Source organism: Silurus aristotelis (assembly GCF_946808225.1).
Source record: "Silurus aristotelis genome assembly, chromosome: 16".
In the NCBI taxonomy this organism is placed as follows: domain Eukaryota; kingdom Metazoa; phylum Chordata; class Actinopteri; order Siluriformes; family Siluridae; genus Silurus; species Silurus aristotelis.
This window is the reverse complement of record NC_139589.1, coordinates 19,004,898-19,028,725: the sequence shown is the minus strand read 5'-3', so window position 1 is coordinate 19,028,725 and position 23,828 is coordinate 19,004,898. Positions and strand designations below refer to the sequence as shown.

The 23,828-nt window shown below is 38.1% G+C and overlaps 1 protein-coding gene across 2 annotated transcripts in view; it reads left to right on the top strand.

The window, feature by feature from the left end:
* unc5da (unc-5 netrin receptor Da) overlaps positions 1-23,828 on the top strand; it is a 254,244-nt gene that overhangs the window by 208,663 nt on the left and 21,753 nt on the right. For both annotated transcript variants that reach the window (XM_083564027.1, XM_083564028.1), the window contains exons 5-11: positions 3,099-3,279; positions 11,189-11,356; positions 12,832-12,996; positions 13,791-13,826; positions 15,482-15,670; positions 21,764-22,084; positions 22,406-22,490. In XM_083564027.1, coding sequence (XP_083420153.1) covers positions 3,099-3,279; positions 11,189-11,356; positions 12,832-12,996; positions 13,791-13,826; positions 15,482-15,670; positions 21,764-22,084; positions 22,406-22,490 — 1,145 coding nt within the window. The remainder of the gene's footprint in view (positions 1-3,098; positions 3,280-11,188; positions 11,357-12,831; positions 12,997-13,790; positions 13,827-15,481; positions 15,671-21,763; positions 22,085-22,405; positions 22,491-23,828) is intronic.

Genomic DNA, 23,828 nt, shown 5'->3' with positions numbered 1-23,828 from the left:
AAGCCAAACTTGGTGCAGCAGTTTGCTGTAACTTTATTGTCACTTAGCCAATTGATGCAGTAGGTGAAATGCTTTGCATAGACTCAGGCCATGGTCCTAGAGATGTCTGTCAAATTTTGTTTGAGTGGCCAAACTTGTTGATGAGATACAGCCTTACGTTCTGTTTAGTGGCATTGCTGTCCGATTTGAGTATTTAAAATTCTTTTGAGAACATTTGTGAATCTTACTATGATGATGTTTCAAATTTGGTGATAAAAAAATCTGTAGTAGTCCAAATCCAAGAGGGTGAGAAATCTGGTAGGGAGGTGGTAGCCCAGTGGTTAAGGCCTTGAACTATGGTTAGATTGTGATAAATTCAGATCTCAGCACCAAAAAGCTGCCACTGCATAGGTGTAATTTGTTGTGGATAAGGGGTTCTCCCAAATGATGTATATATAATAAGACAGAAAAAGAAATTAATTTTGGGCAAATGGTTTAAAAGTTATGACTATAAACTTAATTCCAAATTCAGCCAAAATGTTTACTTCATGATGGTGATAGTGGTGATCTCCAGGATTTAGGCACCCTTGACCAACAGCATCCTCAATCACCAGACCATTTAAAGAAACCATGAAGAAAACTTACTATTTAAGTTTCATGTTTATTGCTAGAAAAATCTTCCAAGAATTATATGCAGGTTCTCTTGCTACTTTTAGAGTTCTTAGCTTCCCAAATAACAATCATTTATGACTAAAAAGGTATCTTATGGTCTTATTAGTTAACCATCTGTGCCTTTGAATGCAAAGAATTTGATGGGATAGGACCGTTACGAATTTAAATTCTTGCTCTAAGCGCTCTCTGAGAGAGAACTGAAGAACCCATTGGATTCTATATTTATCTTCACCATTGGTTTGCAGTGGGTACCAGGAGGTATTCCAGGAATACTTTGCACAAAGCAAGAATGCATCCTGGATGGGATGCCATTCTATCCCATAACTCAAACACACCTGCTCATTTACACACTCCGGAGCATTTAGCATAGCCAATATCACTGCCAACAGGATTTCTAGGAGGTAGGGGGTAAACAAGGCAACACATAGAGATACAGGAGGCTTTGTGTGACTCCACACAGAGAATTACTAGAGATCAGGTTATCAAGCCATCATCATCATAATTTAAATCAGAGTATTATGAGTGTGCCTAAATGTATAATACAAGTCTACAATTATAATAGGTTTAAAATAAAGGCATCTAAGGACTGTGCTAGAGAAATTAAGTGAGCAGAGATATACCAGTAGTTGGGTAAGTCATTTGGAGTGGAACAAAGAAAATAGTGAAATTAAAATCTTGCGATGAAAGCGTTCACTCTGGCCATCAAACAGGGCACGAAACACATTTTTCCACTCACCAGCTAACAGCTGAAATATCTATCCATTTACGCCCACGTTTATCTAAAACCTTGGAGAGTGAAGGAGAGGAAGAAAAAAAGAAAGCAAGAGAGAAGAAGGGTGCCTGTTTGTGTCTGCTTATTTTTCGACTTCAGAATTTTCCTTTACACAGGACAAGCACACTAAAACATCTTCACTGGTCATCCCCAAAGTCACAGTGTTGTTAAGACTCCAAACACACACCCATGGATCAATGAATATGAGGCCGGAGTGAAATGAATCAATTGCAATTGGACATAACTTTACCCTTAGCTCATACACTCCTTTAAACTACAAGCTCTAACCGGAGAGTCACCTGGGACGTAATCAGTACAGCACAGATTTATTTTTACTTTATTGCACTGATCACACATGGATCGAGTCATAGCCAAAAAGCAGGTGGAAACTATTTATTTTGACCAGCGTTGGTTGAAGACTTTTGAGAAGTTTAACTTTAAGCAAATGTGAAGCAACTTGTTTCAGTGACTACCATTGAAAGTGAAGAGAGAAGAGCAGAGCACATGTGATCTCTTTACAGATTTATTGTCCAAAGTGGAATGATAGTTGCATCACCCACTGGTAAAAGTTACTATGGCAACCAATAGTAAGAACTCCTCCTGGCAACTTCAAAGTACACTGACTGGCAACTTGCAATGATAAAACCACTGCATGTATAAAGAAAGCTTTAGGCAAATATAATGCAACTTTTTTCAATGGGCACTAATAAAAAAGAGTATATCTATCCTATTCACTGGCATGTACATAAGGCTGGCTTTTATTTTTATCCAGCAAGCTTGATATCTGACTGCCAAGGCCACCTTGGAAGGAAGATCTGATCTGAATCTGAAACAGAGAATGGCATCTACTTCTTATTTTAATTGCCTTAAAACATACTGTCTTGATTAAAACTTCTCTTTCTGACATTTCATGTTCTTTCTGGTCAAATGAGTTTGATGTAAATATGGTCCACGTTACAGAAATCAGAGTCAGAGACAAATGCGATGCTGTTTTTTGTTCATGAGGACACTGATAAGACAAGAAACTGGCAAAAAGCTCTAAAGCAGGAAGCAAAAACCATAAACAGGAACAGACAAAAAAAACAAACCAAAAAGCACAAAAGAAAAATAGAAACAAAATGCACGGTTGCAAGAAGTCTTTAGTGATAGTCCCTGTTTATAGGATGTGTGTAATTAAGATCAGGTGTGTTTCAGTAGAATTAGACTTCTGGATCTTTAACCAACCAACTAAAATTTGCTGTTATTTTTGATCACTTCTGTCAAACAGCAACAGCAGTTTAAAACTCTTATTTCTAGCAAATGATCATGAGATTAGCTGTATAGTTCAAGGCTAGGTGTGAATAATTTTTTTTTATTATATTATCTGTAGGGCTGTCAAAATGAACTGAATTGTATTGTAAGGTAAATTTATAACAGATAAAAAATGTGATTAAGTTGTGATTAATCAAGTGTTAACTCATGACAGTCATGTGAATAATCACGATTAATTATTTTAATCGATTGACAGACCTTATTATCTGTCATTAAGAACATATTACGCTGTCTGTTGTAGAATTTTATTGGGATTATCACATACTGTACATTGTGTCAAGTGATTTGATCTTAATGGGACCTAATGACAAAATAGGTCTTTGGTGCCTTACATAAACATTCTGTTTCTTTTTGTTATTTTTAGGTGGAATGGCTGAAGAATGATGAACCAGTCAGCACACACTCTGAAGCTCATTTCGATACACGAGCAAATCACAACCTGATTATCCACGAAGCACGACTCTCAGATTCAGGAAATTACACTTGTGTAGCCAACAATGTCGTGGCTAGAAGACGTAGTGCCTCAGCTACTGTTGTTGTTTATGGTAAGTTTTTTTTTATTTATTTCTATTCAATTTCCATGAAAAAAATAAATAATTATGAATGGCCATGTCTTCCAATGAGTTAATAAAGTAGAACAGAAAGTCGACATTGTAATTGACAGACTGCATATATTCAAAAAGCCTGTTTCCCGTCAATGGTCTATTTGCCAATACTTATTATAAGTCATAATCTGTAGCGTGCTTCACGGTAGATCTTTCTCATTTTTCAAACAGCTAATGGTCTAGTCTGAAAGGCATGATGGAGAAACAGGGCTATGTATCTTTTCAGAACTTCAGTCAGATTAGTTTTGATCGGTTTTTGAAACAGAACATCTAATGAGTAAATAATCCTTTCAGACACTGCATTGCCATGCTTTACTGACTTCAAGCGGCATTAGGTTAAGTCTTCCAGTATATATTTTGCTGCTGATTTTTAGATAATGCAAGCCTAATTGAGGACAGTAATGGTTTCAGAATCAGAATCACGTTTATTGGCCAAGTGTGTTGACATACACAAGGAATTTGGTTCCAGTTGATGGTGACTCAAAAGTACAAACATAAATAACACCATATATTTAGCTTAGACTATACAAGACAAAACAGACTATCTGAGACAAAAAAGACAATGCAAAACAATATAGATATTACAAGTATTAAATAGAATATATAGAACATATGACAGATCAGTAATGTATATAAAGTGTGAGAGTGCATGGTATTACAAATAGGAGTATTGTGTGTCACGTAAGAGTCAAGTCAAGTTTATGTCTATAGCACTTTTCACAACAGACATTGTCTCAAAGCAGCTTTACAGAATTTAACAGTTAAGGTGAACGATGTGTATTTATACCTGGTGAGCAGCCGTGGTGACTGTGGCAGGGGAAAAACTCCCTTAAATGTTATGAGAAAAAAACCTAGAGAGGAACCAGACTCAAAAGGGGAATCCATCCTCATTTGGGTGATCAAGAGTGTAATTATAGTCTTTAAACAATACAGAACACTGGAGAGTGAGATCTAACGTGAGCACTGGTATGTGTGATTTTGAGTAATGTGTTTTCTACAGTCTTATACAGTCCTATATAAAGAAGTTACTTTTGAACTGTTGTACAATATACAGCAGCAGTTGTGAGTGTAACATATGGGGATGAAGTGATGACTTACTGATGACTTACCTGAAGTCGCCATGGCTTGCTCATCAGGGATAAATGCACACCATTCCCCTTAACTGTTGATTTCTGTAAAGCTGCTTTGAGACAATGTATGTTTTGAAAAGCGCTATAGAAATAAACTTGACTTGACTCGACTGTTCTGATAATGCAGTAGTTATAGATATGAAGCAGGGCATATATGAGGGTGTTAATGAGGGTGATTGAAAGAAACTGTTCCTGCACCTGGCAGTTTTGGTGAACAAAGTTCTGTAGTTCCTGCCTGTTTCCTGGTTCTTGTATGGTGCTGGAGAGTCCTGGAGAGTGGGCAGGGGAACACCAATGATTTTTTTCTGCTGTTTTAACTGTTTGCTGCAGTCTGTTTTCCTTCTGTTTTGCTGCTGCTGAAAACCAGATGTGATGGATGTGCACAGGACAGATTCAATGACTGCAGTGTAGAACTGTATCAACGGCTACTGTGGCAGACCATACTTCCTTAATTGGGCTAGAAAGTACATCCTCTGCTGGGCTTTTTTGGGCCTTTTTCCCATTTCAGGTCTTGGGAAATAGTAGTTCCCAGAAATTTCTCCACATATAACACAGAGGAAGGGGAAGGGGAAGGGGGAGTAGTGTTGATGGGTGTTTCCACTATCCTCCTTTTGTAGCTCTAGGTTGTTCTGACTGTACCATAGCACTAGCTGGTTCACCTACTGCTGCTATGCAGACTCGTCTCCATCTTGGATGAATCCGTAGTATCATCTGCAAATTTCAGGTGTTTAACAGTTCAGTCACTGGATGTGCAGTCGTTAGTATAGAGGAAGAATCGCAGTGGGAATAGGACACATCCCTGAGGAGCACCAGTGCTGACTGTCCGAATACAGGAGATAACCCTGTCCAGTCTTACCTGTTGTTTCCTGCCTGTCAAGAAGCTGGTGATCCACTGACAGATGGCAGGGGGCATAGTGAGGTTTAGGAGTTTGAAGTGAAGTATTTCTCGAATTACTGTATTTAAAGAAAAATTCAATGTCAAGTCAAGTCAAGAAGCTTTTATTGTCATTTTTACCATATATAGCTGACGCAGTACATATTGAAATTAGACAATGTTTCTCCAGAACCCTGGTGCTACATAAAACAACATCGAGCTACATCACACAAAATAGAGCTACATACAGAATACAGAGCTAGGACTGATGTAAGTTGTCCTAGCCACATAAAGTGCATCGTGTACAGCTTCTTTCAAACAGTGCAAGACAAAAAGACAACACAAGACACAAAATAATAATAGCGCCACCAGTAAACCTACTGTATAACGTGTTATACCGTACAATAAACAAAAGAGAACTTTTTTTGCTGTTGTTGTTGTGCACAACTTTTTGTGTTAATGGTAACAGCAAAGATTAAGTGGGTGTGCAAAACAGCATATTCAATTCAATTCATTTTTATTTGTATAGCGCATTTAGTGATGAACATTGTCTCAATATAAACATATAATAAATTAATATAAAATGGGTGGTGCTGAAGACATGGATGTTTGTGAATTGAAATTAGTATTGAGTGTGTGTTTGAGTTCAGATTTGTAGCAGCTTAATAACACACAGTGCTGTGTGTTGAGAAGCCTGATGGATTGAGGGGAAAAATGGTTGCACAGTTTGAATGTGAGGGCCCTGATGCTTCGAAACCTCATTCCTGATGGTAGAGGGGTGAAGAGTGTGTGTGAGGGGTGTTTGAGGTCATCCACAATGCAATTAGATTAGCGGATCCAGCGTGTGGTGTCAATGTCCGTGATAAAGGGGAGAGAGACTCCGAAGATCTTCTCGGCTGTCCTTAATATCCTCTGTAGAGTCTTGCGATCCGAGACGGTGCAGTTCTCAAAGCAGGCAGTGATGCAGCTGCTCAGGATGCTCTCAATGGTCCCTCTGTGGTCCGTCATGGGGCTTCAGCCCTCTTAGGAGGTAGAGAGGCTGCTGAGCTTTCTTGGTGATGGAGCTGGTGTTGAGTGACAAGGTGAAGTTCTCCACCGGATAAACAACCAATAAATTTGATGCTCTTGACAATCTTCACAGAAGATCAAATCAAATCAAATTTTATTTTGTCAAATTTTATTTGTCAAGATCCATCAATAGTCAGTGGAGAATGTCTGCTCTGTGCTCTCCGAAAGTCAACAACCATCTTTTTAGTTTTGTCAACGTCCAGAGACTGGGTGTTGTCTCTACACCAGGCTGTTAGATGTTGCGCCTCCTCTCTGTATGCTGACTCATCTTCTTGCTGATGAGAACCACCACGGTCATGTCATCTGAAAAACTTAATTATGTAGTTTGAGCTGTGCATTGCTACACAGTCGTGAGTCAGCAGAGTGAACAGTAGTGGGCTGAGCACACAGCCCTGAGGGGCCCCAGTGCTCAGTGTGGTTGTGCTGGAGATGCTGTTCCTGATCAGGACTGACTAAGGTCTTCCACTCAGAAAATCCAGGAATCAATTGCAGAGGGAGGTTTTCAGGTACAATTGGTTCAGCTTCTCAATCAGGTGCTAAGGGATGATTGGGCTGAATGCTGAACTGAAGTCTATGAACAGCATTTGTCCGTGTGTCCTAATTGTTCAGGTGGGTGAGGGCCAGATGGAGGGTCATGTCTATGGTATAGTCTGTGGAACGGTTTGGACGATACGCAATCTGCATGGGGTCCAGTAAGGGTGGTAGCTTTGTCTTGATGTGCCTCATGACGAGCTTCTCTAAGCACTTTATTATGATGGGAATGCAGCAGGAGGATAGTCATTTAGGCAGGAGACTGTAGACTTCTTCAGGACAGGGACGATGGTCATTGTCCTCGAAGCACGTAGGAACAACAGCGCTGCTAAGGGGGATGTTGAAGATGTTAGTGAGACGATCTGCTAGCTATTCTGCACATTCGCTTAGCACTCTGCCAGGAATGTTTTCTGGTGCAGCAGATCTCCATGGGTTAACTCTGCATAGAGTTTTCCTCCCTCCATTCGTGGTTAGACAAAGTACCTGGTGGTTGGAAGGAGCCGCCTTTCCGCCACGTTGTTCTGCACCTTAAACTGGGCATAGAAGTCGTTCAGTGCATCTGAGCGGAAAGCATCATGGTCACAGGCAGGTGATGGTGTATTGTCGTTCATGATTGCCTGGATTCCCTGCCACATGCACCAGGTGTCTCTGCTGTCCCTGTAGTGGCTGTAGATTATTTTGCTGTGTGCATGCTTTGCCTCTCTGATGGCTTGGAACAGTTTGGCCCTTAAGGCAGTCTTGTCCCCTGCTTTTTAGACTCTAGTAGCGCACACATGTTAAAGGTCATCTACAGCTTCTGGTTGGAGCTTGTGGTGAAGGTCTTTGAGATGGTCATGTCATCGATGCTCTTGCTGATGTAGCCGATCACTGACGTTGTACTCTTCCAAGTCACCATTGGTTGCAGCCTCCATAAACATGTACCAAGCAGTGCATTCAAAGCAGTCCTGAAGAGCAGAAATGGCTCCTGCTGGCCAGGTTCCTACCTGCTTTCAAACTTGTCTATTGAGTGGTCTATATGCTGGGATCAGCATTGCAGAAATGTGGTCTGAATAGCCAAGGGTGGTGGCGGAACTTCGCTCGGTATGCACCCGGGATGTTTGTGTAAAAAACATCCAGCATGTTTTCCCCTCTGGTTGCAAAGTCCACATTTTGATTGCTTTTAGAAAGCACACACCTAAGATTTGCATGATTCAAATCTCTGATGACAATAAACAATCCGTCAGGGTGTATGTTCTGCAGTTTGCTAATGGTTTCATAGAGTACACAGAACGCCTCCTTAGTATCAGTGCTAGGTGGAATGTACTTTCCGAGTACATCAACGGTGGTGAATTCCCGTGGTGAAGGTCTACATCCCACAACCATAAGCTCCACAGGCAGTGAGCAGTTTTTGGAAACAAGGACAGAGTTCTTACACATAAAGCACGTAAAACATTTACACGTTAAACATAGACACAGCAGTCTCTAAGCTCACGTTGAGCAGCTTGCTGGAGTCTGATGTAGTCCAATTCATTGTCCAAGAAGCAGACATTTTCTAGCAGGATGGATGATAAAGCAAGGCCGGCTATGGTTAGCCTTCAGCTTAGCACTAGCCCCCACTTGCTCTCCGTGCTTCCTCTTCCTCGTGCACTGCTTTTGATGCTCCCTTCTTCGTCCGTCTGCTGAAGGTGATGCCAAGGTCTGTAGGCCTGGTCCTTGAAGCACTTTGAGGTCATGTATCTTCTTTTTCAGTTCATCATTAATGATGTTGTTGGGGTCATTTCTGGTCTTAAGCAATGGTACACATGGACAACGATTGCTACAGGCTACAAAATGAAACATTTGATTCCTGAGCAGCCACTGCAAGCTACTGCCATACCGCAACAAAGGAGATCAAAGCAGTTCTCTGTCCCTGAGCAGTCAAAGTGTTGCAGAATGTAGTTATGCCCCATGTTGACTGCATCATCCACTAATCTGTTTGCTCAGTAGGCAAACTTCAGCTTTTCAGAGTAGCTTCTTTTGGCTATTCTGATCTCCTTTGTCAGTAGGTTCCTAGCCTGCTTATACAGGCTTTGTCCTCCCCTCTGTAGGCATTCTCCTTGGTATGTCAAAGTTGTTTAAGTTTGGTTGTGAACCATGCCTTGTTGTTACTGAATGTGCAGAAGGTTTTGGTTGGCACACACGTCTTCAAAAAAACTGATTTAGGATTTCACGGTGTCAGTCAGTTCACCCAGACTGTCAGTTCCAGCTTTAAAGGTGCTCCAATCAATGCATACAATTTACTTTTCATACATGAGCTGTATAGTAATAGCTCAGACTTTAATGGTCAGGCATTTACAGCCATATAAGGGGTTTAATCTGACAATACATGGCAGTACTGATTAATAAATATATAAATTCTGCATACTATTCTTCATTTATTGATGTGTCCTTTAGCAAGATTAAGGAGGGCTGTAAATGACCAATAAAATAAAGGTTTCTTCTTTAAATTGTTAAAAGATTAAGAATTACACAGTTCTTAGTTTTGCACTATGTACAGGAGCTGGATATTTGATAACATCAAGATAAAACAAAACAAATAATGTTACTTGCATGACAAAAAGTATACACCAGGGGTCACCAACGTGGTGCCCATGGGCACCAGGTAGCCCGCAAGGACCACATGAGTAGCCCGCAGGCCTTTTCTAAAAATAGCTGTTTCATACTTTGTTAAATCATTGTTGATAATTATTATGAGAAATCATTAACATGATCAGTGTCTTCACATAGATGAATATCATTAATTATTAATAATAACATATAATTAAAGGTAAATTGAGCAAATTTGTTGTTTCAGATCAAAGTGAAAACTGTGTGTATCAAACTGGTAGCCCTTCACATTAATCGGTACCCAAGAAGTAGCTCTCATGTTTTCTCATGTTGCTTAGTCCATAAAAGGCTTTAATAGTTTATACAAAATATTTAACACCAAACTGATACATGTAAAGTTTTGCATATCTGTTGATTTCATCAGTTTTAATAAACTGTTTTTTTAACATCAGCCCTCTTTTTTATTTTAACTTTTAGTGGCCACTTCACTGGGTGAAACAACTATTTTATTTTATTTTATTTTATTTTATTTTATTTTATTTTATTTTATTTTATTTTAATTTATTTTATTTTATTTTATTTTATTTTATTTTATTTTATTTTATTTTATTTTATTTTATTTTATTTTATTTTATTTTAACAGATATGAGGCGATGTTTTAATAAGGCAATGTTCCACTAATTTATTTGCAGGGATGAATCTTAGAGGGATAAATGAATTAATTCCTAAACACTTTTGTTTATTTGTGTAAAACTGCTTATTTTTAAAAGTTATATACAAATAAAACTGAATCATACTAACTGAATTAATGGCTATTGTACAATCACTGGACTGATTGTGCAAGTCCTAGTGGTCAAAAGGGGGAACTGCAATGAACACTAATAGAGCTCCATGTGAGGCAAAATCTTTCTGTCCCACGTTTACAGAATAATCATTCTGTGAAGAAGAAAAGGAGCAGACAGGACAGTTAATGAGTGCATTGTCCGATTGAGCTAGATAATAATTCTGTGACCAAGAATCAGAATACATTAAGTGTGCATGCATGCATCCAGTGTTTACACAACTATTTCTATTCTACATTTTTATTGTAAGATATATTGCAAAGATTGGAAGTACTAAAAGGGGGTTAGGGTTAGGGAATAATGTTTAAAATAATCAAAAATATGTTCAAAGGACTTGTTTATCCCATGCAAACATTGGTGTTTTTGAGTCTACACTACTTGTATGCTTAAATAGCTGAAACTAGTGTATACACTGGATGATTGCATGTTGTCAACTCTTAACTTTCCATTATGGTGCTACTTAAAAACCTAAAATAATGATGTTTGTATGATATGTCAGTATTAATATCATGCCGGTCCACCAAAATTCATGGTTACAATCCTTATTTTTACTCATGTTGTTAGGTTTTTATGTTGTCAGAGCCAGCAAAGGACAGCATAATTTCATAGATGAAACCACAAGAGCTTCCATTTTGTACCATTTTCTTCATTAAGACTTCAAAAAGACTGTCAGTAAGCAAATGGGTGTTTCAGTGCATGTGTGCGTGTCAGAGAAAGAGATAGTTCTCTGGGGATCCGCTAGTTCATAATGTACAGGATATAATGATGTATATTTCCTATGCCATCATAATCTCACTTGCCAATCTCTTCATTTTCTTTTCCTTTACTTTGTTTGTTAGTGAACGGAGGTTGGTCGTTATGGTCCGATTGGTCGAGCTGTAGTGTGCAGTGTGGGCGGGGTTTTATGAAACGCACACGCATGTGCACCAATCCAGCACCGCTGAATGGAGGAGCATTCTGTGAAGGTGTTTCAGTGCAGAAGACCAGCTGCTCCTCACCATGTCCAGGTAAGCTGTGATGTGTTTCACTGTGTGTGTATTTCCATCCAAAACATAATCCTCACATAACTATTGCCTATCTCTGCTTATTCTTCTGTCTGTGTAGACAAACATAAACAGACATTAAGCAGCAGAAAGGCAGAATTATTGTTCAAATAAATTTTAGGTAAAACAGCTAGAGCAATGAATTTCTAGTTCAGCCGCGCACTGATTGGCTCTCTCGATCCTGGAGCCAAACCTATCAGACGTACTTCTCCACCTACATAACTCTTTATTGTCATAACCTATTTGGGCACCATCTATACATTAGCTACACATGTACGATTTAGTTTCAAAAAGTTTTTGAGACTAGCTCTGTCTAAATTAAGTCACTTTCACCGGATGTCCTCTTTTACACTCTTTAAAACTTGCCAGTATTGATGGTCTGGCCCCTGAGGGTGAATTGTTGATGCACAATTCAGCAAAAATGTAAAAAAAAAGATGATGCGCATGCATTCGGTCGAGCTGCGGACCTGCTTTGCCTTTTTTCCCGGTCATGGGGATGACAGACTTTTCCGTTGTGAAGACTGTTGCTTCATCTCAGGGCAGAATTGTTCTAACTTGCTGTCTGTCCATAATGAAATCGCAGACATGGTGATGCACATGGTCAGAATAGCACCAGTTGCACAGCTCCCAATGTACGCAGGACGATGTCTTTTAACACATTGACTTATGAAGGTCGGCGCTCCCTGTGACTGTGCGTGCAGCAAAAGGAGAATTATTTTTTTTATATACCACCCCTCATTATTTTCGATCCACATTATACCTCCACAGTACTATCTGTGTGGATCTGTTATGGAAGTCACTCTTACACCTTTTGCAGCAGCAGCATGGTTCTTAGCATCGCTATTTTTAGACGTGTTTAACAGTCATTTTAGGACACGCTCAGCAGTAGCCGCGTAGCAAATTTAGTCTATACCTACACTCTATTCCCATAAGTTAAATCTTGCTGTCTTCTTTCTCATAGTCATTCTGGTTGAAATAGTATAAAAATGCCCATGTAATGTGGCTAATCACGGAAAGCTGGCTGTGTGACGATTTGAACCACATCCAGGAAACACACACGTTAAATTACATTTAACTCATTAATTAATAATCTCATTCATTTGTCCCAGTTGTCTGACGTGATCGTTCTCTCATGTGTTTTGTTCAGTTGACCAATGTCTCATTGATCTCTCGATATTACTTAGTGCTTGTGAAGGTGTAAATTGACTTTAGTGAAGTCATTTTTTTTGTGGTATAGGTTGTGGCAGTAAGTTCATCATAATTAAGTCCTAAATCATTAAATCATTTATAGAAATGAAATAATGATTTATCAGCTGGGAGTAAAGAAATAAATATGTAAATGAGATGTTAATCCATGAAAAAGTGTTTGGAGGGCTGAATTAAAATGACTGATGTTTGTGTAAGTAATAATGGAGGCTTGTGTGTGTTGTGTTGTGTAGTGGATGGTGGCTGGTCCGGGTGGTCTCTCTGGTCTGTGTGCGGTTCAGAATGTGAACGCTGGCGAGGTAGAGAGTGTGTAAACCCAGAACCCAAACATGGAGGTGAAATGTGTGATGGAAGTGCACTGGACACTGAGAACTGCACTGGCGATCTGTGTTCTCAAGGTGAGATATCTTCAGGTCCCTCCACATTGTATTTCAGGGCAATAGATATTGAAGGGGGATATGTCAACATGACCTCTTTCCAAGAAATTTAAAGTCAACAATAACCAGTTATGCACCACTACGTACACTGTATACACATTAATATTGAGATACAGTCATTCCAGTCATATGTGTTTTTACCAAAAAAACTAAAACCACAAATTTGGAGGTACACAATTTCACAGGATGTCTTTGGATGATGTAATATTATATTTTTGTGGTTGAATGAGCACAAATCTCCACAATCACATTTAGAAATCTAGTGGAACATCTGCCCAGAAGAGTGGAGGTTACTATTACAGAAATTTGAAGACTAAATGTGAAATGAGACGTTCAAAAAGCACATATGAATAATATGGTCAGGTGTCCATAAACTTTAGTCCATAAAGTGTATATTGTTAGAATGACAAGAAGTGTTGAGATGCCCCAATAAATCAAAGAAGGCATGGCTTTATTGTTCAGAAGCTATGCACACAGCACTCCAGTTTAAATAATGAAAGAGTGGGATGTAAAATGTAAACTCGGTAGCTAATGTTTAATATTTTTACTAAATATACCTGATTACATCTGATTCTGTAATACCTTAATTAAAAGAAAACCAATTGTACATTGTAAATGTTTAAACTGTTTGTCGTATTTAATCAGTGTGTCTGTAAAACAGGATTTCACGTTCTAAATAACACTTTAAATATTAATCCGGTGTGTGTGTGTGTGTGTGTGTGTGTGTGTGTGTGTGTGTGTGTGTGTGTCTGCAGATAAAAAGCTTCTGCATGATTTGAAGGTTCCTCAAGGTAGGACTTCGTTTTAAAACATTGTTAATAAAGACACGATGCAAGTGCATGAACTCAATATGCTGGTTTATGCTTGTTAAATTAAAAAGTTCAAATTTCTACCAAGGGTCAGAAGTAAACAAAATTATAAATACATTAAACATGAGTAGTAGAGCAGAGAACAAGCTTGTGATGTGTCTCAATCAGCTCCCAAGCTCCCTATGACAGTATTTTGTGTACACAGTTTCAGGCACTGGTAAGGACCCTGGCTCACCTCCCACTGGGACAGTAATGATTCAGTTACATGACTATGTATTTGAGTTAGAAAGTGCCACCACTGGTATTTATCAACAACAGGATGCAGCTTCTAATTTTCTTATCAGTCACTGTAAAACCCAAACATATAGAATAGTTAGGTTTTCTATGACAGACATTTTTCTTACGGTACATCATCTTTTTTTTTTTTTTTTTTTACAAATTATTAACCATCATTTTACTATCACCAACATTAGTAATCATTTGAGATCTAACAAGCTGCTTATCATATGAGCTGAGAGCTTTCAGAAAATATGACGTCATTTCCAATTATGTTTTTGTGGCGCATTGTGGGATTGTTTTTATGGAGCGAACGTACCAGTGCACTGGAAGGATTTCAAGATTGAAACAGCTCTTAAATCGTTCGACTCCCTAATGAGTTCCCTGACTACTGAACTAGAAACCAACTGGGCTGTAACATTTGTACCTTTATAGTGGGACAGGAAACGATTATTTATACAAGAATACGATTTTGCAAGGAGGAACAGAAACACATCTTATCAAGGTCAAACACAGAATAGGTGAACACATTAGGGTGAATAACCAATGAGAGAACAGAGGCAGAGATAAAAGCTACATTTGTTAATTAATGTATTTTTAATAATAATTTGGTAATTTGTTAAGATGCAAAATTATATGTTACTAGACTTTTGAGAGGAAAAAATAAATAAAAGCATTTTTTAAGTTCATTTTTCAAATTCTGAAATTTTACTGATGGAAAAACCCTGTTGCAAGCTTCTTGTAGGAGAACATTTCAGAACAGTTTGCATGCCAGACTAAGCCCACACAAGTAAATAAAAATATATGGATCATGTGAACACACTTGCCAGATATAGAAGAGTTTAAAAGATAAAATTAGAGAAAAACACACCAGCATTTTCAGTTGCTCAGTTTAGGCAACCATGACTTTTCTAGCTCAGCCTTATTTTATTTTATTTTTTACTAGCTTCCTTTTAAAACAGCGAACAAATTTTACCTATTCAGCAAGAAAAATGGTAAAACTACAACAGGACTGAAGGTTTCAGGTTAGACTGTAGTGTATTGAACACTTACTTCTATTTGCTCTCTTTTCTTCTTTTCTTTTAGTGTAATCAGACTTGTTTCATTTCAAAGAAATTTTTTGTCAGTTTAAACCGAACACCCCTGACAGAACTACTAATGATACTTTCGAAACTGGAAAACAATTACAATGGCAACAGTATTGCAGCAATCACTAATCAATCAGTAATCAATCAATATTTTCTTTCTATCTATCTATCTATCTATCTATCTATCTATCTATCTATCTATCTATCTATCTATCTATCTATCTATCTATCTATCTATCTATCTATCTATCTATCTATCTATCTATCTATCAGCGGACCCAGAGGTCAACAATGACGTGGCTCTGTACTCAGGCCTGGCAGGCGGTGCAGTCGCCGTGGTGATGCTGATCATCGTTGTGACCCTCTACAGGCGGAGCCACAGCGAGTGCGGCGTTGATGCTATCGATGCTTCTGTGCTCACTGGAGGATTCCAGTCCTTCAGCTTTAAGAGCAATGCACAGGGTGAGACCATGACTTATCAATTTTGTTCTTCTGATGATTTTACTGATTAATTATTGAATAAGTAATTAATGAAGAATTTTGTCTAACATTTAAGCTACAATAAATTACAAGAAAGAATCATTTTTGGAAAAATGCTGCGTTGTTTTGTTAACTTACAAGTTAAGGTAAGTAGCAATGACACCAGTGGAATAATAGCGAACTAAGAGGTTATAAAAAGTGTAGCTCCGTGTCGATATTTTTGACATGGGTTGAAGTGGAAGATCTTGAGTGGTCTGATATGGAGCTCTGACCTCAAAACTGGGAGCAGTTGGAATGCTGACTGCACCCCAGGCCTCTTCACCATACGTTAGTGTCTCCATAAGCAACCTCCAAAATCTAGTGAAACATCATTCCAGGAGATTGAAGGTTACTATAACAGCAAATTAGGACTTAATAAGGAATGGGATGTTCAAAAAGAAAAGAAAATATTAATTTTATGGTTAGATAAACTTTTGTCCATTTAGTGTATATTGTGTTGTGTTTACTTTCACACTGCTAAAAGCTTCATTAATGAAAAAAATATTTAGCATGTAGTCAAATGTATTGAGTATTTATTTAGTTATTATTAGGTTACAATTAACCTTCGAATAGGACCATTAATCTATGTTTGGGATATTATTTGTACATACACTTCCCTTCAGTTGTCTTACACTTATAGATTTTGTTCAATTCAATTCAGTTTTATTTGTAAAGCACTTTTAACAATGGACATTGTCCCAAAGCAGCTTTACACAGATAACAGAGGTTACAATGTTGTTTGTTCTTTGTTATTTTCAGCTGAAAATACTAGATCAGTTTTACAACATTGAAGATATTCCTACTTACTAAGATGCTTTTCTTTGCAGGAAATTTTAATTTGTACCAAATAACACTAAACAACACTACACAATGATACACAACATTACACAAGACAATATTTTGTATTTCTTCATTTTTAAATATATAGTTTAATATAAATGATAATTGTTCCCTAATGAACAGAAACAATATATACGTAGAAACAAAGAAAAGCAGACCCACACACACACACACACACACACACACACACACACACACACACACACACACACACACACACACACACACACACACACTATTCTAGTAAACACACACAGTAGGAGGGTATGATGGAGATGGAGTTCTGTAATGTAGCTTCTTTACTGTAGGAGCAGAGCAACACACACACACACACACACACACACAAACACGCACACACAGACACACACTTAAAATCCACTATCATGCACAAAACACTACTAAACTTTACCGCACACATCTGCCCACCCACCCACACACACACACACACACACACTAAACTTGCCATCATTATACGCACACACACTTCTATATTCTGCCACCTGCTCTACTAAAATGTCCGTATTGCCATCACGCAGCTGCACCATGAATCTCCACCACCAAATAAACTACACTTTACTTCGATCAGATGCTTTATTACACAGACACAGAAATACATACCCCATTAAATCCCTATGCCAGCACCTCCTATTCCCAGTTACACACTTCATCAAACCATTAAACTCTACTGCTTTGTACGTGTGTCTTACTACTATTCTGAGAGCCATCCACTGACTTAATACTCACCCTACACCTCACCCTACACTTACATTTTATCATCTACAGCACCTTCCTGCACTGAGAATGTCCTAATATACACATTATAGAAACAAAAGTTTGTGGACACCTGGCCATACGATTTGTATTAGTGAAGTGAAATCATTTAGTTCTTTTTATTTCTTTAATTCTTTAATCACCTTTATGGTGTAGTCACGTGGGACTCCGTGGGAGTCACGTGACAAAAAAATGAACGACTCGGACCATTGGACTCACGAGATGAACTACTCAATTCTGTTTCCTGTGTATCGCACTGCATAGTGTATATGGGAATCACATGACTCGGAAGAGTCTAGAAGAGTCGAGAGGTAAACTACTCAATTCTGTTTCCTGTGCATTTCCTATTTTGATTTTGTCACGCTTTCCTCATGTGCATCCTGTAGAAAATGAACGAATCACTGGTTCGTAAACGAATCGTTCAAGAACGACTCATCAGTAATTTGTATGTGCTTTTGAAACATTCTTTGACATTTAGTACCCATTTGCTCTTAAAATAATCTCTACTCTTCTGGAAAGGTTCAATAGATTTTGAAGTGTGATTGGGGAGATTTTGTTATTCAATCGCAAGGGTTATAGTAAAGTGAGGTCCTGATGTTGGTGAGGTGAGAAGGCCTGGGGTGCAGTCAGCATTGCAGTCTATCCCAAAAAATGTTTAACAAGACCAGCAACAATATGCCACTCAAGATCTTTTATTCCAACCCATGTTGGCTTCATGCACAGGGTCTGGTCATGCTGGAACAGGATTGGGTCTCCTATTTCAAGTGGCGGGAAACAAAGACATTCAAAGAAAAGTCATTTTAATGTTGGTTGATCATAAAAAAAAAAAATACTGTATGTGATGCAATACAACCATTGATCTGAGTGTTAAATCAGTGTATTTAAAATTATTTGTAAAATGTATTTCATGAAATTGATAATGTATGATGAATTAGAGATAAAGTTACAGTAATAAAGTGTAGTTATTCTGTACTACAGTACATTTCATCAAACAGTTAGCAATATTTATCGAACTATCCATAAAGTGGTGTGCAAATATTTTTCGCAATCCAAACCGAGCTACAAATTTCAAAAGTTTCAGAATCACTTATCATCCTTGTGCATGTGTTTTCACAAAGAACCACAAACATTCCTGGCAAGAAATGCCATAAAAGGCCAAAAAAACTTACTCATAAAAGACAAATTGAGAACTAAATATGAAAGATCATAACCTAAGGGCAGTATTTGCTTCAACATAAAATAATGCAGTGCAGTCATTATAATGTGTCAGCTAGCATAGATGCACTACAATGCAGCTAGCATTAATTGCTTTTATATCGGTGTCATTATTTATTGTGTGCCATCTTAATTATAGACTTATTTGTCTTCATTTCTGAATTTGTTTTGGATCGCTTTCATCCAAGCTACAATCATTAATATAAAAAGGACTGAGTTTCACAAATGTGTGTTGAGTGTGTGTGTAATGGAAATAAATGAGCTGTTTAAACTTGACAGCATAATTTGTACATAAACTGAGCGGTAATTCATCGCCTCAATTAAAGGATTTGAAGCTGATCAATCGGGATTTCTAGGTAAATTTGCACAAATTCACTCAGGAGCTCCGGATTTCTGAGTGGCAGATTTTGCGAAGATGCAAATGCACTTGCATTTGTCTCACAAATAACAAGAAAAAGAGAAACAAAAATAAAATCGTGCATGAAATATTGTGATGTGTCACACATACCGCACGATGTGAACCAGATAAGTTCATACGATAATCGGCTCTCTTAGGTTTTGATGGTGGATATGCCTCTCTCTCACATTCACAAACACACACACACACACACACACACACACACACACACACACACACACACACACACACTCACTCATGCTAAATATGTCTCTCAGTGTGCGTTGCCAGATTTCTGGCAAAACACTAAATTGAGAAAATGTAGCTTAGGGATGATTTCTGTGATATTGTTGCTGTAACACCCGAACATTTCTTAAGGGACATTATTAAGAGAATGGAGAAACGAATCTTCCCAGCATTGCTTCAGTCCCTCATACTGATCATAAATAATCTGGTGAAAGAATAAAGGAAAAATGCACAAAAAAAAAGGATGTCAGGCCTTTCAAAAAATAAATTGAGCCAGTTCTCTCATTTCCAGTTTCCTTTTCTGAGAAAATGCAGGGTTTATTCCCTGGTTAATTTGTTTACTCCCAGTTCACCTGATCAACTGTCATTTGGCAGGGATGGGGTCAAGATATGGAGTGGTTAGTTCATAAACGAGAGCCTTGCTGATGTCTAGATCTTGACTGATGTGTCACAGGAGTTCCCTTTTCAAGTGACACATCAGTAAATGTCTAGCAAACTTACACTGTATTACCAAAAGTGTTGAGGCATCTGACATTTGAAACCATATGTGACTCTTCACCAAACTCTTGGGTCTTGCTCAAGGGCCCAGCAGTGGCTGTTTGACGGTGCTAGGACTTGAACTCACAACCTTTTTAATCAAATATAACGACATAACCATTGAGCTACCATATTCTAGATTTTTCTATCACTTGAACTTGGAAATGCAAAACTGTTCCAGACATTACCCTTATGCAGAAAGTGAGCTCCATGAAGGTATGGTTTTAGGAACTTATGGTCAGGTGTCCACAAACGTTTGTACATATGGAGTACTTCAATCCTCTAATGAAAAAAGCAGTGAAGGTCATGTAGAAAAGGTGTTTTATACTGAGCAAATTGGAGCAAAATGCAAAGGTTTTCCACATTGAAAGTAAAGAGAGAAAACTAAAACAGTAAAGACTAAACAAATATATTTATACCACAGCATAATGAGGGCGGTTATATACAGTGAGGGCTTACAACATTTGGGTGTTTCAGATGGTACATAAATTCATATTTACACCTCCTTTCAGATATTTAACAGCTATAACCTTCTCAATTCCACCATCTTCTCAACAGTACAGTTTTTGTTTTACAGGACTCCTCGGTTTTAGGCATATGACTGGTGTTTGATAACTGATCATATCTTATTACAAGGATCTGTACAAACCCAGGATAATTTCCCTTTTTATGTCAGCTTTTGTACTCCATCCATACATTTCATGCTTGCATTGTTCCCACAGAATATGAGAGCCACTTGTTTTATGGAGCTTGCAAGAACACTTTTTTCTCTCTGACAGGTTTTGACCTAGTCACCCAAAAAGGCCATTTCCATCAGAAATGGGCTTGAGAAATCCTGTGTCCTGGATTTTTTGGCAGAAATATTAATGCAGACATCTACAAAATCTGTCATGCTTTTCAAAGGGTGGGTCAGGGTTAAGAATATATTGTCTGCGCACATTTATGTTTGTTGATTTTTATATATTATAGAATATAGAAACAATAACATTTAAAAACCCACATTATTATAAGCTTGTGATTTTTTATTATATTTAGAACAACTGTTAGAGCTGCAATTATAAAAAATAAATCAACACCAATCACAGTTAAAATGTAATTATGCTGTGGTATAATTCAACATGATAATTACATTTCAATAATATTACTTCTACAAATATCTATAGTTATGTGATCACTATATACAGTTGGGTTGTTTTTTTCCATGATTTGATTCAATGCTGCATTCAGGATACTGTTTTTACGATTCGATTCGATGTGAATATAAGTTTTGAATGAGGAATAATTATGAAGTAAAATACTTCTTAATTTCTTTAGTAAATAATATTGATATTATACAAACTAAATTTAATATTTATGAACATGGGCTCATAATACAAAATGTATTGGAGATTTACCAAATACAAAATGTATAAAGTCTCCCCCAAATTTTGCTCGGACAAATAAAATATCTGACCTGGGGGTCATTGATCTCCAAAGCCGACTCAAGTGGTGTTTTTAAAGCCTTTTCTCAGGCAGGTTAGATCACATGGGCATGTTGGAGCCCAGGCACTTGTTAACAAATTTTTCTTAGTCCTCTTTAAATAACGTTAATGTAGATGTTTCCACTTACAGAAGTATAACTTACTCATATCATATAGTATTAAAATATTTAACCTACCACGTACCAAAAATACATATAGATAGTTGCATAAAAGAACAGGTGTACAGATCTTTCTATGGATGCTGAGTGTATATTTTAACTCTATAGCATGCTCTGATTGGGCCCTCTGGTGTTAAAATAGCACAAGTGCATAAAATGCATAAATAAAAGAATTCAGATGTTTTCATAAAAATGAGCTCCTTCTGAAGACACAGCATACATGATTTAAAATGCCCAACATAAATGCTTTGGTTCAAAATTGGCTTGGTTTCTATTGGATGTGTAGCTGTGCTTGTTGGTAACAGCGATAGTAGCAGTAGTGATATTATGACAGTGTGTCCCTGTCTCAAGATATTTTCATCTTATCGCTCTCAATCCCGCTTCTCTCCAGGTAACCCGTTACTGATGAACCCAGGTCACTCGGTGTCATATTCAAGCCCCATGTGTTTTCCTGACTCGACCGATAAAGAGCTCATTTTTCACCCGCTACCTGATGTCAAGGTTAAAGTTCACAGCTCCTTCATGATGTCTCTGGGTGTGACAGAAGGAACGACTCATCGCTCCAAAGCTCCACACCTTACATTTCCCCATGATGGTATGATTGAGGGGAGAAGCAAGGAGTTTCTGATGGCTCCACCCACTAGCATGCCAATACACAAGACCAGTGGGCATTTTGGGTATAATGGAGGGCGATTAGTGCTGCCACACACAGGTTTGTGTGTGTGTGTGTGTGTGTGTGTGTGTGTGTGTGTGTGTGTGTGTGTGTGTGTGTGTGTGTGTGTGTGTGTATATGTGTGCATCTGTCTGTCTGTCTGTCTGTCTGTCTGTCTGTCTGTCTGTCTGTCTGTCTGTCTATCAAAGATATAAATATGTGTGCGCATGTACACGGCTCATGTCTATTACATGTACCAACATATTGGTACAAATGTGTGTGTGTGTGTGTGTGTGTGTGTGTGTGTGTGTGTGTGTGTGTGTGTGTGTGTGTGTGTGTGTGTGTGTGTGTGTGTGTGTGTTTCTTTGCACTGGTTTGCAGGTGTGAGCTTGCTGATTCCTCATGGGGCAATTCCAGAAGACACTAGCTGGGAGATGTACATGAACATCAATCAGGAAATCACCTGGTAATAAAACACACAAACACACACACACACACACACACACACACACACACACACACACACACACACAGTTTGACTGCTGGTTTATTGTTGCAATTTAATTATGTTAGCATCTGGTTTGTGTATGTTGTCGGGGCATACTCAAACAAAAGTATCTAGAGCAATTATGTCTGGCAGTTAGGTAACTCAGTGTGTGTGTGTGTGTGTGTGTGTGTGTGTGTGTGTGTGTGTGTGTGTGTGTGTGTGTGTGTGTGTCTGAGGAGATCTGTTCATTTATTCATTCATTCGTTCATTCAATCAGCTTTAATAACTGGTAGATTCTGGGCAGGATTGTGGTATATCTGAAGCCTCCAGATGAAATGCTGGAAAAGATCCTGAATGAGACCCATTCATTCTCAAGGCACCATGCACACAAACATTGCCACTTATTTACACGTAGGGTCATTAAGCATAGCTAATCCTCACACTGCCATGTTTTGAGTGCTGGAAGGAAAAAAGAAGAGAACATTAAACCTCAATATACATGATGAAGAACATGGCAGGCTGTGAGTCCAGTCTCATGACATTTTTAGAATGGACGTGTCTCAGACGTATTGGCATGTAAACTTGACGTCTTGATCTTTTTTTGATGCATTTCTGATACAAAACCATTTACATAGAGGAATCCTTCTTTTAAAAAAAACATTGGCTAATGGTTGCTGCATGTAACGCATATGTTTTTTACTGTGGCTCAAAGCATTGGGTTTATTCAAAACCCAAGACTACTTATCACCCTGCAAAAAATACCACAACCACAGTAAAGCATGCTGATGCCTTTATGAAGTTATGGGGACGCTTTTCATTACCAAACGCTGGAAAATTTGCCAGGGTTGATCTCAAGATAAATGGAGTCAAATACAAAGCAATCATAGAATATTATCTGTTTTAGACTTACATTTGTCTACTAATCTAGTCATTTTGTTAGAGTGAGCTAGAATTAAATATGAATTAAAATATTATTAATGAGTATAGATTACTTGATTTGTTTATCCTCAGTTAGCACATTCATTCTTATCAGGATCATGTGATCTTGTGGCACTGGCTGCAAGGTAGACGAAATCCCTCCATCACAGCACTTATAGTAATACAGAATATGTGAAACTCAAAAAGAAACCCAAGCTCAAAATCAAACCTTAAAGCCTGGAGCTGTGTGATCCACCGCACCACCCTCTATACTTGTTTCAGGTTTTGTCTTCCTTCATTTTGTCATTATTTAAAGAAAGTCCATAAATCTTTTCTGATGTGTCAAGACTCTATACTGAAATCCACCGAGCTGCAATTGACACCCTGACACACCCAGGC